This window comes from Branchiostoma lanceolatum, chromosome 17 (genome assembly GCF_035083965.1).
Source record: "Branchiostoma lanceolatum isolate klBraLanc5 chromosome 17, klBraLanc5.hap2, whole genome shotgun sequence".
Lineage (NCBI taxonomy): Eukaryota > Metazoa > Chordata > Leptocardii > Amphioxiformes > Branchiostomatidae > Branchiostoma > Branchiostoma lanceolatum.
Genome location: NC_089738.1, coordinates 9,894,061 through 9,914,569, shown reverse-complemented (window position 1 = coordinate 9,914,569; position 20,509 = coordinate 9,894,061). Strand labels below are relative to the sequence as shown.

The 20,509-nt window shown below is 39.4% G+C and overlaps 1 protein-coding gene across 1 annotated transcript; it reads right to left on the bottom strand.

The window, feature by feature from the left end:
• Window positions 1-143: 143 nt before the first annotated feature.
• LOC136422725 (26S proteasome non-ATPase regulatory subunit 1-like) lies at window positions 144-20,319 on the bottom strand. Its single transcript, XM_066410577.1, has 29 exons — window positions 20,188-20,319; window positions 19,554-19,597; window positions 19,212-19,285; window positions 18,946-19,009; window positions 18,577-18,682; window positions 18,093-18,235; window positions 14,327-14,389; window positions 13,934-14,011; window positions 13,146-13,211; window positions 11,987-12,055; window positions 9,902-10,071; window positions 9,426-9,510; window positions 8,949-9,086; window positions 8,421-8,509; window positions 8,050-8,128; window positions 7,351-7,450; window positions 6,967-7,040; window positions 6,465-6,525; window positions 6,228-6,278; window positions 5,719-5,915; window positions 5,305-5,465; window positions 4,666-4,780; window positions 4,186-4,302; window positions 3,809-3,911; window positions 3,171-3,340; window positions 2,476-2,658; window positions 1,741-1,971; window positions 1,364-1,487; window positions 144-734 (listed from the first exon to the last, which is right to left on the bottom strand). The coding sequence occupies exons 1-29, from the start codon at window positions 20,204-20,206 to the stop codon at window positions 661-663; spliced, it is 3,048 nt and encodes a 1,015-aa protein (XP_066266674.1). The 5' UTR covers window positions 20,207-20,319; the 3' UTR covers window positions 144-660.
• Between the last annotated feature and the right edge of the window lie 190 nt (window positions 20,320-20,509).

The following is a 20,509-nucleotide window of genomic DNA, read 5'->3' as shown; positions in this document are numbered from 1 at the left end:
GATTTGTATGTTATGTGTACAGCGTACTTATGTATGTTGGGGGGGGGGGGCAACCTAACTTGTAATAGTCTATTTTTGTTTCATTATACATTTACATAGTCTTGAACTAGATATACTTTGAAAATAACAATAAGCACACACCGTTGACTTGTAGACTTTGTTTTATTCAACCCACTTAATTTACATGGAACCAAGTCTTGTACTATCAAGATACATTTATCCTGAAAAGTGAAAGACAATGTTGGACAAAACTTGGACTAAATCCCAAATCTTTAATAAATTCAAGCTATATATTCCATACAAATGCTGTCTTTCAATGGGCACAAGTGTAACTATACCAGTTATGTCTACAATACTGTGGAACTGAAATTTACCCTTCGGTTTACATCGACATTCAGAAAATATAAGAGTTAAATCTGTCGTTTATGTAAGGAAAATTGTCGGCTTCCCATCCTTCAAATATGGTTTCTTCATACATACATGTAGTTAAGTGTTACGAACATAGCAAGAGATATATCTATCATCACAAATAGACGATGTTTGGGCCACACCATGTCATGCCACCTTGAGGATTAAATGGGTACTGCAGTGATGACAAACTGAATACAGTACGAAGTTGTTGTGAAACAATTATACATGACAGTATCATTTGATGCCAGCTCAGTCCTCGGTGTACTGGAAGGGCTCGGGGGGTGATGGTTCGGGTTCTTCATCTTCTGCCTTTGGTCCACCAGCTGAAAAATACAGAAACACAATGTTGATTAGAACATATGATGTAGATTTAGAGGCGTAGATGTAGATTTGTGCATAGCTCAATACTGTGAAACAGCCAAGAAATGAAACATACACACAGCATCTATTTCTGCATGTATATGACTTGATGATAAATGATAAAGTGTTGCCATGTGATAGACCGATGCTGACTGTCCATCACAATTACCAGTTCAACCAATGAGAGAATGGTATTTAGCAGTTTGACCAACGAAAGGGTGGCTGCATGTCTGTCAAATATTTTCATTTTTATGCCTTTATTTTGCATTTATACATTTTTACAGATGTGGGCTGGGCTTTGGGACCTGTCTATTATATCATGTGAATAATGCTCTGCTCACTCATATTCTATGTGCTTCAGTTTCAGAGACAAGGTAGTGGCAATCATAAACTTATCTTCTTCTATGTTACATCAACTTATCAAACTGCAGATGAATGAATTCATAAAGAGTTTGATATGATTTAATATAAATGACTTTTGTTTGGGCAGATTGAAAAGTGCCTTTTAGGGGATATGTTTTCCCCTCGTAAAACAAACAAACATTCAAACAAACAAACAACCAAACAAACAAACAAAGAAATATCTACATACTTGGCAGTGTCTCGACTATCTCCTCCGGTTCTCCCTTAGTCTGGTCCTTACACAGGATGATGCCTCCAGTGGTGACAGGCTTCAGAGGGTGGTACCTTCCCGACATGCACGAAAGCACCTTCAACTGGAGGTGGGAAAAACATTTCAGATTACAATACATGAATGTGTTGTAAGTTCCCTTTAGAAAGGAAGCATTCATGTTGAAATCTTAATTTAAAAAAAATTTGCAACACCATTAATACCTCGATGAAGGTTAGACATGCAGGTAATAAGATACACAAGGTAACAGTTACTCAAGCAACTGGATAGATTTTGGAACCAAAAATATCAGTAGAAAGTTTCCACCAAAGAACTGATGAGACTGATCTACTACAGACCTGTGCAGGCAAGGCTCTTGCAGGGTTTTGCAGCACACTGAAGTTGGCCTCCTCCTTGGGTTCTTTGCCGTCCTTGCTATCCTTGCTGTCTTTGCTGTCCTTGCTGTCCTTGCTATCTTTTTCTGTTTCCTCTTTTGTCTTCTCTTCCTTTGTTTCTTCTTTTGTTTTCTCCTCTTTAGCTTTGTCCTCCTTACCCTTCTCTGAGTCTTCATCCTTCTTTTCTACCTCATCCTGAGGAAAACAAGGGCAATGATTAAAAATACCCATGGCGACGGTGACTAATCAAACAACAAAACATGATATTCTATTACACAAAAAGTGAAGACATGAAACTTTTCTACACATTTGTTATTGAACACATCAAATTGCAGCAGGCAAAATTTCAAAGATTTTTTTGACAACTTGAAATACTTAAATTGCTGTTTCCTTTAAAAAAAGGTTTCAAGAAAGAAATGACAACCTATCTCTATGACACCTCTAAGTCAGCAGTGAGGAGAATTGAGTCCCAATCAGATGTAGCACAATGTGTATCAGAACATTAACACATTGTGCTGCAACTGATTGGAACTCAATTCACCTCATTGTTAACAGAAGAGAATTGAGTTCCAATCAGCACAATGTGCATCAGAAAACTGTGCTACATCTGATTGGAACTCAATTCTCCTCACTGCTGACAGAGAGGAGAATTGAATCCCAATCAAATGCAGCACAATGTGCATCAGAACATTTTCTCACCACTTCCATCTTCTCACTGTCCTGGTCGCCCTTCTTGCTCTTGCTGCGAGCCTTGGCCTTGGCAGTGATGGACAGAACAGCAGTCGACACCTTTTCTTTCTCTTTCTCCTTTGGCGGCTCCAGTAACGGAGGATACGCAAACATGGAGGACTTCGCGCTGGACTTAAACTCCGCCTTTGGCATCTGTGGAAAGTTGTATAAGATGTGCATTAGAACACATTTTTAAGTGGTGGCAGAACAATCAGAGAGATCTATCACTCATTGCCTTTTAAGGGATGACATGACATTTTGCTGATCCTTGGGCAAAATTTTCAATTTGCCATTAAAAAGAGGGCTTTGTGCTGAACCTAAATTCAATTTTTAGCATCTGAAGAAAGCAGTGTAAGATATGCATTACAACACATTTTCAATGTGGCACAACAAAAAGAGATCTACCTAATCATAGATCTTTAAGGGATAACATGGGGTGACATTAAACAATCTTGTCATGAAAAAAAGATTGTGAAGTTGTATAAGATGTATGTGCATTAGAACACATTTTAAGAGGTGGCACAACAACAGAGATCTACCAATCATTGACCTTTACGGGACAACACGACATTCAACAATTCTCAACCAAGATGATTTTAATAAACATTGGTTAAAAGCTTTAGCACAGACCTATGACAGGATGAAAAGTAAAAAACTCATCTCACCTGTAGTTCTGAATTGAGTGCGATCATGGCGGTGGGTGTGAAAGCCAGAGACAGGAAGTGAGACAGAGGGTACCAGAACCAGAACTGTGTGAACACCAACATCCCCACCACAGACTCCATGTGTGTGTGGCCGTTACGGGTCTGTAGACTGATGGTCACATTTCGGCCACCTAAAATTGACAGCAAACAATTAAAGTGGGTTTTACAATTGTGCATATATCAAGTCTGTATGCGATCCCTATTGATATTTTTTTTGCTTAAGTAAAGTTTGCGTGGAAGATGTTTTCTAGATTGACCAACCGTTGAGCAGCCTGGTTATTGAACAAAGAAAAAGACTTCTGCCGCAAACTTTACAAAAGCCATAATGAATGTCAATATGGAACTGAAATAGATTTTAATATACGACCCTAGATACGGGTCTGATTTTGCCCTATCGTTTCTTTGATTTGACCTAAATTTGATTAAAAAAAAAAAAATTGATTCTCTTGCTGGATTCTTGGAATACAATTTAAGGATGTTCTTTCCTATGTCATGTACAACATTGTAGAACACACAAAGAGTAGATTCAATCATGCATCTTATGGAACTGAGGTTCTTAATTTGGTGCACAAGAGTAAATCTGCTGGGCGGTTCCGTACCTGCATCGATGATGCCCTGTGCAAGGATCGCCCCGAACTTGGCAATGACATCATCATGCTTGTCGTTGATGACCTTGGTGTACAGCTCTCGGAATGTCTTAACCTGGAAAGAAGATGCATACAAATGTATCTTATTGTATGATATCCCTGCAGAATATTTTTCAAATGGCTTTTCGTAAAATCTTCACATATAGTGCATCTATGTGATGCAGAAAATGTTTTTCAAATCAGAATGATTTTTATACCAAGTAGTGCATATTCTATAAACCATTTGGCCAAGAAATGAAAGACTTTGCAACAAATTTGGCTAAACTAGGGACATCTTTCCACAGGTCCAGCAGGACAAGACAGATGTTAGACAGACGTGCACAACTGACCTTCGGACACATGGCCTCCGTCTGCTGCACCAGGATGAGGGCAGACGCGATCATGGCGCCCTGACGGACGTAGTTCACCGGATCGTTGGTCATGGGCTCAATCAGCGCCACAGCTTCCTGTTAGTGCGACATAACAAAAACGTTACTGCATGTGACTGTATATAAGTGCAAGTAAACTGTCATTTCTATATCCTTAAAAGTTTTATTTCATTGTACATAGTTACTAGATCCAAATATGCTTTGTTCAAGATCACTACAAGTAAGCTAAACATGAGTCAGCTTTACAAGCAATATCTAATTCCTTCTACTTCAACCTTTTTATCTCACCTATATTGGACTATTCCCTTGTCAAGCAATATAGGATACAACAACAACATGTACATTTGTCTGAAACCTGTGTAGCTAGTATAATAGTGGGTCTAACAAAGTACACCTAACAAAGTACACTGAACCTTGCTGGATGTTGACAAAACCTCTCACCTTGTTTCCAGTTCCTGCACATGCGACACCCAGCGCCAAAGCCGCGCCGTAGCGTACGTGTGGGTTGTAGCTCTCGGACAGTAGCGACACCACGCTGGGACACTGCTCAGGGGTCCTGTCATGGCAACAATGAAGAAAATGTTCAGAAAACTATACAAACACAAAATACATTTTTCAGCTCCACACAAATGTTCAAAAAAAGATTGCTGAATTCTATGTGTCATGTTAAAGGAAAGCAAAATTGTATCTGAAAACAAAATTGAAAAGCCTACTACAGTTGTATACTGGCTTTCCTTGTAGACCCTTAAAACATTGATCGTAACTCGGAAATGCCCGCCAACTCCTCTATGCCCTCTAATATTTGTTGCAAAAATTCCTCAAAATCCATTCTTGGGAAAACAAGCTCGAAAAGCCCTATTCAGATGTATCAGAGCTGATGGGGACATGACCCTTTCTGACATCACCGAATTCAATCAGTCAGTTGAGTAGCCTTCAGCACGGCTTGAGTTTCAAATGGCAGGAGATCACAGAACTATGACGTACTTATGTAAAACAAGTGAAAACTAGACTGTAGGGTATATCTAGTACAGTATAGTAGGCTTTTCAAGTTTTGCTTTCCTTTAAAGTAGAAGTACATACCTGAACAAGATGAATCCGATGGCCTCCACAGCTGCACGGCGTACGTCGTCGTTCACGTCGCTGACGGCCACATGCAGGAGTTTCCTGATGGCCTGGTTACTCCCGCTGCCGCAGTACGCCATGGCAATGGTGTACATCCCCGATCTGCGCAGGATGGGGTCCTGAGTAGCAAAGGCAAAGTGCATTATTAACCCATAAGTAATGTAGTGGTGCATTTTTCGTGAAATATAATAGGTGTTGTGGGAAAATGAAGAAAGCATCGATGGTGCTCGTAATTTGTCTCATATCAAATCATAAAGGCTGGCCAAAGCAATTTGTACAGTTAAATGAGAGCAAGCGTAATAGGAGAACATTACCTAAAGGAAGCCATTAGTTTGATTCTTAAGAAGAAAAATGCAATGGAAGGTGACATACTTTGTCTCTTGACAGACTTTCGATCAGCGTGTCTGCCTCTTCCAGTCGGCCGTACATGCAGAGAGCGATCCCGATGGCCAGTCCACGCAGGATCTTCTCATGCTGGGTTTCCTGCGCGTAGGCGACCATGTCTTCTATGGCCTGGGCAGACTTGGTGCCCACCATGACCAACCCCATAGCAATGCCTGCTGCTTCTCCTAAACAACATCCAAGAAAACACAAAATTTGTAGCCAAGCTATTAGCTAGCAGGGGGTCAGGGCATCTTCTGGTCAACCTACACAAAGAAAACTTGACGCCCACCTTTTGCAGGGGACGCCCAGAGGACACCCTGTTTCCCTGATAATTACATGTGTTCCCCACACTCACACTATCCACAGTTGTTTTCCTCATACTAGACACTGGGCCACTGGTTGAGTTCCCCTCTAATAGATCAATAATGCCTTGACAACCAATGTTCAAAGTCATACCTCTTTGTGACAAAATTAGAGAATCATCAGAAACTGTTTACCTGTGACAGCATCATCTTGGTACAGGTTGAATTTCAGCTGTTCATACACATCTGAAACCAGAGAAAATTAACATGGTTAGCAGGCTAACAATGGCAGCACTTCTAATACATGTATCTAATACATGTATCTGTTTGTTGTTTGCATGTATAGTAGTAGAAGACCTTACAAAAGTTCTCATTTCTAATAACTCAGATGACATCGAAAGGCACAAATCTATATATAATGCAGATTCCCACCTTGCCTGGCAGTTCCCATAGCTGCAAGACCAAGTCCAAGTCCAGCCCCATGCCGAACCATCTGTAAAGTAAGTACATGGAAATCACATAAAGGCTTGAACTTGTTAGCGCTGATGTAAGTTTTGGCCATATTTTTCAACCCAACTTCAACCTGTTGTTTCAGAAAAATCATTCAGTCTTACATTATCATTTCACAGACATACTGTAATTCTTGTTTCTTTCACTGTAACTTTATGTTCACTGTTTTCACGGTCACCTCTGTATCGTAAACTTATCATCACAGTGAAAAACATGTTGTTATCATTTATGATTCCTTCACACATCTGTTCCGTGAAGGTAAAGTTCTGTGAAAATGTCCATTTTTCTTACACCGTGAAATTTTGCTACCGTGAAGATAAAGTGAAATACATTAGATGAATGTTTGAACAGTAGAAACTAAGCATTGAAAGTAACATACAATGGAAAATAAGTTAGAAAAAACAGTAAGTATATAATATATTACCTCTGTGGTGGCCTCCTTAACCTGGTTCAGGAGATAGTCGATCATGGTACCGCCATGGTTAGCATGGATCAAACCTACAGAAACAAAGTGCTGTAAGATAATGTGTTTCTGTTGTGCAGGGAAACAATAACTTCTCATAGGCCCAGTACCTTGAGATAAAACTTTCATACCAACTATGCACAACCTGATATTGTCACATGGCTGCAAGTGACAAATAATTAGCTAACGAAGACAGTTAGAGAAAGATTGTGAAGTATGTACATGTAGATTTAATTTTACTTTCTTTCAGAGGTATTTTGTACATGCGAAGTATTTGTTGCTGGAGAAGTAAATGAGTTTTTGCATGAATGAATGTTCAGTGAATGTACAGGGTTGAGACCTTACCTAGAGCATACAGCCCCCCTCCCTCAGAGTAGGCACTGCCAGGACCTGTGTCCTTAGGCAGGTATGTAGACATCAGGTGTAACGCTTCCTTCTCATGACCCTACACAAAACAAGAAACATCTTAAAGATTATTATCTTTCTATATCATAAACTTTGGTATCTATGCGTATCAAAGACACAAAGTGATTTTTTTCTGTAACTATAAGGTGAAATATTAAAAAAAAAGTATGATTAGGTAAAGAATAACACATTGCAATCTGTGAATAAGAACCACTGAAAGGACAGCAACAAAGAACAAAACACTTATCAAGTACTGTAGGGATGATTCTGTGTATCAAAGCTAGCGAATTCCATCACATTAAAAGTGATTGGTAACACAGCTAGCTTTGAATTTTCTTTTGTCCATTGCGAAACTTGGGAAGAATAAAATGTTGGCAGACGGTTGTCTAGCCAAGTCTCTACCAAGCATTAGGATGGACAAAAAGTGATTCTTATATGGAAAAATATCTTCTTACAGAGTTTTCAAAAAACTGAACAAACACAAGCATGGTTTTCTACACCAATCATACTTGTATTGTCTACATTTCGATTTAACATGTATTAGGGACAATGTCTTTCATGTATTTCAAATTCAATGCACTACTGCTAGGTACACTTCACATACTGCTGGTGAACCAAAGGCATGTTGAAGCTATTTACCCTATGGATGACTCCCAGACTTGCAGTCGCTGTGAATCGGGCCCAGTTTGTTGCGCGGGCCAGCCACTCGAGGTTGTCCCTGGAATTGTTAAAACAAGTCTTAGACATCAACACTTGTGAAAATTATTCAAGAGTTTTTCAAATGATTTATCATAAGCATTTTCTACATATTGCAAGCATTCACCTCATTCGTATTGATGCCTAATCGGACTTCCTATAGCGAAGTTCACCTTTCATGCAACAATTTTATCACTCTTTTTACTTAACCTTTAGCACACTGAGGTAGCCGTTTGGTACCCAATTCTCTATTGGTTACAGAGTTAGGCAGCAGGGAGAAGGTTAAAAAGGCGTGAGTTGGGCAGATATCCTACCTGAGGAACTGGTCACTAGTTGTCCCACAGTACATGAAGGAGTTACAGATGACTGTCGCTGTGTGACATACCGAGTTTCTCACAGCATCCTGGGAAAACAGTCATTTCAAAAAACGTAAGGAAAATTGTTTCTGTATCTGAATCCCCTTTGGCTTAACACAGCACCTTTTCTTAATCTCATAACAGACATAAGCAAAACTATCTAAAAAAAACAAATATTTACATGTAAAGTCATCTGTATCTGACTGTATAGCCAGTATAACCTGTCTATGACGTAACACACCATCTAAAGGCAAGAAGCATCTATGTTATTTGGGGATACATTTTGGATTCTAGATGATAACATCAACTTCTGGCAACACCTCAAGTACAGGTCATTCAGCGTTACGAACATGAAAGAACAAATTTCGTGAACTCTTCAGGTCCTAACATTTTAGAGGACTAGAATACTGCCTTTTGTTTTTAGAATATAAATTCTAAAAGATAAGCAGCTGGATTTTTGGCGACACCTGAGGAGCGGTGCCTTACCTTGGTGTTCTTGAGGATGAGCATGTCTGTGTGGTTGTTACGGATCAGGAACTGGAGGTGGATGGCGATGGACGTCTCTCCTCCCAGGATGCCGAGCAACTTGGTCAGCCGATCCACATGTTTCTTTTCCTCTTCACTCTGAAGATAATAGTCGATACAACTTACCACATAACTAGTGCCTCTATCAGTCAGTCTAGCACAGACTAGGACATGGTAGTGTGTGCAAAACAAATACAGTTTAAAATGTTCATAGAGCAGTTAGATGTTCAAGAAACAGTTCAGTCAGTGTTCATTTTGGAGGGGAGCTTTTGTTTGGCTATGTCAGCTGTATGTTGTTGCTGTTTGTTTTCCTGGTTTTCCCAATTTCTATGTACCACTTTGGCGACCTCCCTCACACTGATTGAACCTGAATACTGCTAGCCAGTATAAAGTTTTTTTTAAAGATTTTCTACTTTGACTAGCTTTTTTCAAACTTACCAGGTCTGAGTACTTAGTTGATGTGTCAGGCGGAGGCACACTCGCTGGCTTCTCCTGCTCTTCACTGGCTTGGCTCTCTGCATCCCTACATAAAACAAAGTACACTCCCTTAAAGCCATTCCATTGTCCAATGTTATAGGCATTAGATTCCTATCTTCTACATATCTTTTTCATTTTAAACTACTACATAGATGTTGAAATTTTTGCGGTGGTTTAATTTTGCCGTAACCTCTTTATTGCAAACTTGTAACTACCGCCCAAATGTTTGTTTTGTCTTATGCAAACTAAAAACCACCGCGAAAACTCTATTTTCTATCTTGAGTGAAATTAAATCCCTGCAAATCTAAAGGCATCTACAGTACTATCTCTAAATAAATTCCTTCTACTTTCCCTTAATGAGAGAAACAAATACATTTACAACAGTATCTATCCACTATCTTAAAGTTAAACATTTTTCGTTCAAATTGTGAACTTACTTGGATACAGGTGCAGCAGGTGCTGATCCAGGTGGCTGTACGACTGCAGGTGCGTTGGGGAGCGGGATGGGGCTGACGGCACGCAGAGCGTACATGACCCTCGACAGGTACTGCTGCGTGGCGCTCTCGTAAAGGTCAAACCCGATCTGGTACGCCATCAGCGTCTGGTCCTAAAGGGGAAACAATTTTACATCAGTAAAGTAATCCATAGGAATTGTTTATCTCTACAGTTCTGGTGATCTTCTTATGATTTATGTATTTTAATGACGCACACTGTACTCATTTAACATTTGCAATTGTATAACTGTTTCTGTGATTTTAAAGTCATGTCTTTTGAAAATCATGAAAAGTAGCTTTCAATGTCTGCCACATGTGCTAATAAAGTTCTTTTGATTAGAAACATATTGAATTTTTGAAATAAACAATCATTACTAGACAGACATTAGACATTATACATCAGCGCTCGTGAGTGCGACTCGCACACAATATGTATGCGACCAGTTTTTTGAGAATGCGACTAGATTTAAAATCACGGTCGCACGGTGCGACAATAAAAAATTAAGGACTGCGCCAGGATAATGGCTGCAGAACTAAGCGGTAAGCTGAAAATATTTAGGTATTCCAACCCTACCGCGAAAATCGTCGGTGAATTTTCTATCATGTTCCCACGCCCGCGGTACAAAAACTATCCGTTCCTAGTGGCAAAATTACCCATAGAAATAAAGGATATAAGTTTTTCTCTTTTTTGATGTATTTGTTTGATTTGTAAAATGTTTCAAACGCCAGAAATTGCCGATGAAAGTGAGCGCTAGCGGCCGTGCGCTTCTGGAGGGCCGCCATGATGTTTTTAGACCGCAGCAGAATGACAAGCCTGTTTCCTGCGCTCATGTTTACACCTGTTCAATCGATGATTTTTTTCGATCAAAAATCAATGAATCAATTCAAGTGGAGTTTTATCCCCAAAAATTTTAAATTTTCTTTTTGTTACCGGTATCATTTCACAGCTCATGATCTGCCCGTCCTTATGGTGCTAGTTTCATTCTGCTGCGGTCTATAATGCATAGCAAAGCTTTCTCCATGCGGTCGGCCTGTCATTGGATGGCGGCGCCGCGCGGTCTGACGCGCGAAATTTGAACTGCGCGTTTCAAAGGAACCGAAGATATTTGACTGGGCCGGCACAAACAGATAATTTTTGATACTATTGAGCAAGAATTTCAAGGATATTTAAGTATTTTGGATGGTTTGTAGACAGCGGGTAGGGGTTAAAAAAATGCCTGTAAAAATGTTGAACTTGATGCCATGCCAGCAGTGAAGTTTCAAATTACGGAATTTGACTTTATTTGTTTTGGTCATGAAACCAATAGAGTTTTAGAGTTCTCTATTTATTTAACATTCAGTGTTATGTGAATCATTACTTGCCTTGTTCCAAGTAAAAAATACCATTGTGTATTTTTAAACTTGTTGAACTTGAGGCACCGTGGCCCCCGGATAGGGGCCAGCCGTGGAACCTATGCCCAATTTTTTTGAAAATCCCATTATATCACTAAAGCTTATGTCATTTTTAATGTCATCGCAAATGGTCATGTGAATCATCACTTGCCTTGTTCCAAGTTGAAAATACCATAAATTGTGTATTTTTTCACTTGTTGAATTTGAGGCACCGTGGCCCCCGGATAGGGGCCTGCCGGGTAACCTATGCCCAATTTTTCTAAAAATCTGTCATACTAGTATCATTTAGCATGTAGGAAGGTATTGAATGCATCGGATTGCCAAATGTAGGCTTTTATGATCCATTCATATACTTATACTATTCAAATGCTTAAATGTTTGTCAAAAATATTCAAATACTTTATTCCTGGTTGTTAACATTGATTAATACTATTAATAGGAGTATTACTTGGTATGGCCAAGACTTTTGCTTCTTCTTCCAACTTTTTGTAGTGGTGCTCCTAACTTTTTGCTGGTGCTCCTAACTTTTTTGAGTTAGGAGCACAGTGCTCCTAGGTCTAAAAGTTAGTCTGGAGCCCTGTACATAGAAACTAAGTATTCCTAACGTAAAGTGTAAGGACTTGTAAGAAGACATACCTCTGTTCCTTTAATGAGTTTCTCCAGTATCTCAGCCACTGCAGAGGCGTCGTCCAGGAAAATCAGACACTGTGGACAACAAAACAGCACATCAACAACACAGCAAGCATCTGGAAAATTCATCTTTACAATTTTTTTTTTAGTGTATTGTTCCCGCTCAATCTTTTAAAGTTTTATAGCTAAAAGAACTGACCTCCAGAATAATTCAATAACAGTACCAACAAGATTGGCAACATAAAAAGATGTTGCCATGGCGACAGTGGTCTCTGTTAACGTTTTCGTTTTTAGCCCACATGCAAATAAGGACCTCCCATAAATCATGAGTCGATCACCTTCTCTACCAAAATAACACAAGTTGTCCAATGTATGAAAATCTTGTTTTCACAAAAAAAGATATCGTACCATTTCCTCATAAATTATGTAAATGAGGCCCTCTATGCAAGATGTGTCTAATATTGGCCACATTTACTTAACTTCCAAATGGTGCAAAAATGAAATCCCCATCATTTATCACTATGGATTTATAGTTTTTGTCATTAATTATGCAAATTAAGTATCAATTAACATAATTGATATCTATCGATAATTATCTCTTTCACAGTTACATATGTCATGTGTTTGAGAGTCTTATAATAGAATCCAGCTGATTTATTAACTGTCCTCATTAATTATGCAAATCAGATATTGATGATTATGTAAATCATCACTAAGGCTATCTACACACCAAAAATTATGATGATCTGTCATCCCCTTCTTGCGCTATTCTCTTTCAAAGTTTGAGTCAAAATCAGCTCCTGCAGTTCCAAAAAAAGCCGCCAGGGAGTCCAAATCTACAGGACATATTTTCCTAACAAAGAGCTATCCACCAATTAAAAATCATGACTATAGCATGTTCAGAAGACGAGATTTGAAAAGTGAAAGTTCCCTGCAGTACCATAGAAAGTCGCTAGGGGGGCCAAAATCCAATCATTACAAAGTCTCCCACAGACCTACCCACCTACAAAATATGAAGACAATACATCAAGGCATTCTTGAGTTATCGCCCAATGGACTTTCACATTCCTGTACAATTCCTAGAATTCTTGCAATCTGCACACAATGTAGTAAAAATTTGGCTCGCCCCTGAGGCAAAAAGTATCCAAAAGAACTTAGGCCATACCTGGCAGACGTTGATGTAATCAGGTATTTCCAGGTGCAGGTACAGCCTCACCAACACCCGCAGCATCTGGAACACATAGCACAGCTGTATAACCACCTGCGAACCATGCTGAGCTACATGTGCATCTACACTTATCCAAGGGTCTTTTATATTCTACATATGTATATACATGTATCATGTATTAGTAGCGATCAGATCAACTTAACTACTGTCAAAAATCATTTGCAAGTTTTCACAAACTTCTGGCATTGTAGAAAACAGAGTACAAAAATGTATCTTTTCACCTTACAATTTCCACACCACACATCTATACCAAATTGAAAGATTTCAACAATATCCTTATGGAGACACACATGTACAAGTATGGCTAAAGTTATGCAAATTCTCAGAATCATAGATAAAGCATGACAGTCCATATCTTAGTGGGGTCGTGTGGCGCAACGGCAGAGCGTTCGGCTCAGAACCAAGAGGTCCCGAGTTCGAATCCTGTCATGTCACCGATGTTGTGCCCTTAGGAAAGGCACTTTACACGGCGTTCCTCACTCCACCCAGGTGTAAATGGGTACCTGACTTCGGTTGGGGAAGGTCGTATTGAGGTCACCTGGTGGCGCCGAATGGCAGCCGCCCAGACCCTTGCGACAGTTCCACATAATGCAAGTGTGGATAAGATATGTATATGTATATGTTGTGTATTATGCGAAACCTGTAAACCCTGCATCAATTCAGCGCTAGAAAGGCTGCCATTGCGGGTAATTTCTGACCAATAAAAAAAAATTATCTCTACTTACCTTGCTTCTGAACTGCCTATTTTGGATGAGTGACATGCAGACTTTAGACGCATACAGGAGCATCCCAGCAACATCATCCTAAAAAACATCACGGATCAAACATATCATGAATGTAAAGAGAGACATTTTTTTCTAGTGGCAAAAAGCCACCTTAATCACATACTTTGTGGTTTGACAAAAACACAAAAACTAAAAGTTGAGAGTTCTACACAAAGGCAACAGTTAAGCCTCCAACTTTGTTGAACTCAAATTTTAATGTTGCTCCATTTATTGTAAAACACTGTTATATACATGTATCACTTGGAAATTAACAAGATTGTAATAAGGTAGAGTATACACATATGTACTACAACGTGTGATTATATATATGTTAAGTCAGTTGACATGACTTACTGATTTCATGATGGCTTCTTCAAACACATCAATTCTCCTGGTCTCCAAGGCAATGCCAACAGCCTGAGAATTGGGAAAAATGATTTTAGATCATATAGAAGAAAAACAGAAACCAACGGTTGCATGTGCTCCTAGTATAAGGCTTTGAGTTTACAGCTTTACTCACTGGTGCATTGAGTTTATTGAGTTTATTGAGATACCCTTTAGCCCCTCTAGGGGGCTAATCTTCCAGGGCTCATAAACACATCACAAAATACATACATACGTACACACATAATTACATATTTACATACTGCAATAAAAACATACCTGCCAGTTTCTACAATTGCTAACTATTTACAAATCAAACTATCAATCCATCATCAAGTTAAAACCATTACGTCGCATACAATTGATCAACCAATTTCTTGAAGTGTCTAACATCCGATACGATCTTGAATTTGCTAGGTAGTGCATTCCATAACATTACGGATCTGTAGCTGAACATTCTCTTTCCGCTGTTGTTCTTAGGTTTGAAAAGATAATAATTGTGCACTGATTGCCTAGTAGAGTAGCTGTGCGATGCATGGACTGGTACAAGTGCTTTGTAAATCTCATATGGTTCACCTATCATAACAATCTTGAAGAATAACTTAAGAGTGCTGACGTCAAATCTATTTCTTACTGAAAGCCAACCAAGTTCAGAGTGCATTTTCGCGATTGGAGTGTCAAATGAACATCTAAGGGCCAGTCTGCAGGCTTTGTTTTGTATTACTTGTAACTTCTTAGTACATGAATCTGGTACACTAGCCAATACAGGTGAGCAATAGTTCAAGATTGATAACACTAGTGCTTGAACAACAACCTTGCACATTGTATCAGGTAGATAACAGGCATACCTTCTAACATAGGCTAGGTTTGATGATAGCTTAGCCATGAGATGTTTAATGTGAAGGTTCCAGGAAAGCGATGGGTCCATATGCAAACCCAGGAGGGCTGATTCAATTACCTGTTCAACCTTCTCTGAACCAATAACTAGGTTCAGGGAAGTGTCTGGCAAAAGAGCAAGCCTGCGTGCAGTACCAAATAACATACACTTTGTTTTCAAAACATTCATAACTAAACGATTTGCACGGACCCATTTTACCACCTTTAAAAGATCCGGTTGTAAAGCTGCCACAATAGTACTAACTGACTTGGCTGCCTTGTAAAGTGACGTATCATCGGCATACATTTCAGTTGTGCATTGGGATACAGCTAACGGAAGATCATTTGTATAAAGGGTAAACAATAACGGACCCAAACAACTGCCCTGTGGCACTCCACATTCAAGCCCTAGTGGCTCGGAAAACTGACCATTGATGTAAACAAGTTGCGTTCTATCTTGTAAGTAGCTTTTGAACCATGACAGAACACCTGGTTGAAAACCGTAAGATTTAAGTTTGGCTAGCAGAATACTGTGGTCAACCAGGTCAAACGCGGCACTAAAATCTATGTACACTACACCCACAAGCTCCCCTCTATCCATAGCTGACAGCCAGTCATCTGTCATCTTAACCATTGCAGTAGTGGTTGAATGATTAGGACGATAGGCATGTTGTGCAGTTGACACAATGCTGTTAATGGTTACATATTGCAAAATCTGATCACGAACTACTCTTTCTAACACTTTGCTTAACACTGGAAGGAGACTAATTGGCCGGCTGTTTTTTCCAGTAAGCGGCATTCTTGAGTTTTTCGGTAAGGGGCGTACTTTTGCTGCCTTCCATTGACTGGGGAAACAGCCGGTGATTAATGACTGATTGACAATGTGGCAAACAGGTGCAGCAATATGCAAAGAGGACAATCTCATTAGTTTGTTTTCCATTTGGTCCACACCGCATGTTGCTGACATGGGAATGTCGGCCAACAGCTTCAGGATGTCATCCCTACTAACAGTGTGGAAATTCAGATGGCATTCCTTGTCATGCATAATATGTTGATCTATCAGATCCGTTACAGTAGGAGTTGGAAGCTCTGTATCTGTTTCTGTTCTATGGGCTTTGATCTTATCTATGTAATAGTTGTTAAAGTAGTTAGCAATGTCAAATGGTTTAGTAACAAACTTGCCATCAATTTCCACACAAGATGGAGAGTGGGTTTTCCTGCGGCCGAGTAATGTGTTAATCGAATTCCACATCTGTTTATGATTACCAGAATTCTCCGTTATCTTTGTCTTGAAATAAAGGTCTTTCTTTTTCCTGTTCAACTTCACTGCATAGTTCCGTAGTTTTTTGTACACAGCTCTATCAGATGGTAATGAAGAAGCATCTGCAGTAGCTTTTGCTTCATCTCGCATTAACATGATTTCTTTCAGCTCTGCATCTAACCACGGAACCTGATTAGACCGGACGGTAAAACGCCTTACAGGTGCATGGAAATTGGCTATCATGTTAAAAATGGTTGTGAAAACATATACTGAATCCTCAACATCATCAAACAATTCTACAACATTCCAAGGTGCGGACATAATATCATCAATAAAGTCATTTGTGTCAAAAGTCTTATAACTTCGTTTATATTCTGCCCGAGGTGGTTGTTTCGGCACTTTAGTGTTCCTTGTAACAGTGATGATGTCATGGTCTGTACAACCCCAGGATGTTGCCTTCGCTTTGCTGTACATGGTTGAAGATGTGACAAATACAAGGTCAATGCATGTTGATGTTACTTGGCCATGTTTATTCAGGCTCTTTCGTGTAGGCACACTGACGATTTGAGTCAGATTACACCCTGTGGCACAGTTTAGTAAGTCTTCTTTCATGGGTGAAGTTACATTCCAATCAATGTTAAAATCGCCAAGTACGCACATTTCCAAGTTTTCCCTAGATGCCTTCTCTATGCACATGAGAAGTGAGTCAAAGTACGCACGATTAGAGCCTGGAGGTCTGTAGAGAGCTGCAGCCAGTATTGGCTTGGAAAATGGCAAATGAACTTGAATCCAGAGCATCTCCACCCCATCCATTGTCAAGTCTGATCGTACCTTGTATGGAATGTGATTTCTGATGTAGAAGGCTACCCCTCCTCCACGAATGTTCCTGTCGAGTCTAATGATGTCGTAGTTTGGAATCTGTAGCTCACCATCTCGGATGTTTGCATCAAGGTGAGTTTCACTGATACCGATAAGGTGCACATTGTTGTTACTGAGAAGGCATTCCAGGTCGACGACTTTGTTCCTCAGGCTGCACACGTTAACATGGGCTAGATGTAGGCCCTTTTTGTTCTGCATGAGACTGGGCGAGGTCATGTTGTTCGACGGTTCACAGATGAAATAACTGATGATAAACAGACTGATGAGACGCCACATCCTTGAGGTGGGAGGGGGTGTATCAAGCACACGTATTTGATGCTCTATTGAACTGTGCAAGCCAGCAGTTCAATTTTTCTGATCATATGTTGACTTCAAGTTGCAGGTTTTCCAGAAAATAAAGAAAAAGTTGATAAACTCAAAGAATAAAGAGCGTAATCGCCACTGTCCATCCAGCATGGATGTCAGTGGGAGGGGCAGAGACTGACGTTGGAGATATGGCTATCTAACAAAACAAAATCAACACAATAAACACAAGAAAACTTGAAACCCTATCTAAAATATCAACTGACAAGAGTGCAGACCTGTAAGGGCTACTCTGGAGGAGGATTGTGATGGAGTTCTATCCTCACGGCAGAGAACTCCCCAAGACAGCAGCCATCTTGTTTGGTGTGCAGAATTGAACAACTTTTTATACACAGTGTGCTACATGTAGTTACAGACCTGTTTGAAGTTCCCGTTCTCCAGACAGCTCCTGATCTTCCTGTTGACAACGTCCTCCAGACGGGAGTCCAGCTTCACGTCCTGTTTCTCCCCCGCCTCCGCCTGCGCCACGCACAGCTTCGTGTAGTGGTCGATACATTTGGCTGTGGTCAAAACACATGGGACATGTTAGTATTATTAGTATCAATACATTTGGCTGTGGTTTAAACACATGGGACATACTACGAGCACTCTCTCAGAACCTAATGTACATATGTGGGACGTAAGCATGGCTGGTGAATTGTTTGTATTTATCAATAATCAGTGTTATGTCATACCTGGGCCAGGATGATGTTCAACATGGGTGTTCCAGACCAGTTTGATTTACCGTATTGCATGGGCTTCTATCAAGTGATTTGAACGTACTTTGCGATCTGATATCTTGTGTGGTACACAGGTATCTATGGTAGGAGAATATACACATACACTATATACATGTACTCACATATTGTAGTTTCTACATATTCTGTTGTGCCGTTAACATCAAACAGGTTCCCGGCTCCGAGGGCATAAGTCAACGAGATCTCGTAGGCTCCCAAGTGATAGTACACCTGAAACAGACAAAGCAATACCCTCAAAAGTCTTACCTACAACAGGCAATAGGAACTACATTTGATGATTAATGGCTATCAAGTCCACAGTATATCAAAGTAGTATAGGACTTCTCTTAAAATTTAAAATGCTAATAATATACAATGTATCTACTAAAAAGAAGCATATATGTTATATGTTGTTGTAATCAAAGTAGTTGATACGGTTTGTACATGTACATGTACATCACCCTTTTACAGTAACTTGAGTAAGAATAACTTACCTTAGAAGTAACCAGTGCTGACAGTTCTCGGTGAGGAAAACTTTCATCTTCATACAACATTTCACTGGATGGATCAAATAAATGGTACATGAAATCTACACCAAAGACAGCAGTTTCTGAACTTAGAAGATCACTTTACCAAAATACTAGTACCGTATTTATAATATGAAATTGTTAAACACAATGACAGGGTTGCGGTAATAATAACAACATATGTAGTACTAATGTACATTAATATTCTGATTGGGAAAAATATAACTACTTACATTTTGTCCACAGCATCTGAAATCTCTGGCCAGAAGTCCCCCACTATGGCATTCAGCTTGTTTAAAGCAAAACACTGGAAAAAACATAGATTTTTGTTTTCATTTTACTTGTGATGTCCTTCAGGAAAAATTCAAAATATTCCTTGACATAGAATATCAAGTTATTCAGTCTTAATGTAATATGAATTTGGTTTGATTGAACGGAAGGAATCTTTAATTCTGTAGACATTGTATTCATTCTTAATATTCCTATTGATGTATAAATAATGTTACAATATACTGTATGTCAACGAAAACTAGAATCAAGAAAAATGTCTCAAGAAGATTTTGAATCTGGTGTACCTTCAGTTGTGGGTCCTTCTCATCTAACATCGCCAGAACACCGGCTGTAAAAGACAGAATAAATCTACATGTAAGTTGTTAAAAAAACTCTCCTGCCCTGGCCAACACTTCGCTATATGTATTTTGATATACTATATTTTACACTACCGGTACCCAATTTAGGGAGTGAATAAAACCTTCAAACAGTTGTAATTCCATTTTCTGCGTTACATGTTGGGCACATAACGTCATGTAGAGAAACATGCAATTTTTTTTTTCTTTGTGCAGTTTTCTGGGCATTTTTCTTTGCCTTCCTGTACGTTTTTACAAGGGATAATAATTTCTGGACAAATAATTATATCAACATAACAGTTGTTTTCCCTCTTTGGAAGAATAGTATATAAAGGATTGAATGTTCAATTTAAAAGCTTATCTTCTATCACAGAAAAAGGTACGTTTTACTTTTGAATTTACAAGTGTTGTACGAATTTTGAAACATCATGATACCCTGGGGTGGGAGGGGGGCAAGTGACTCAGCAGCTGAGCACACAACTTCTACGGCTTTTAACAAAAATACGCCCAGGATTTTCATCAAAAGTGTCCTTCATATGCAACATTATAAAGTTCTCTATAAATCCACAAAAGAAATTTTTACCTGCTGATGTTAGATTCATGTTGAGACGTAGAAAGATCCCAGTCTTTGTAGATAAATTTTGTTCAGCGCGCACCACACCGAACACGTCAGGTTCTGTTTCCGGGTTGGGCTAAGCTCATTTCCGGGTCATGGGGCTATAGCGGTCCAGTAGCAGCGACCTCTACCCGTACTTGCGTGTACTGCATAAAACCGTTTCCAACATCTGAACGTTACAGGTGGGCATATCGACAAGTCCTAGATTTGGTTTCATTGGTTTATCTAAACGAGTAAATTGGAGAGGGAAATACCGTGAGAGAAGAAAATTTTAAATACTCATCAAGTG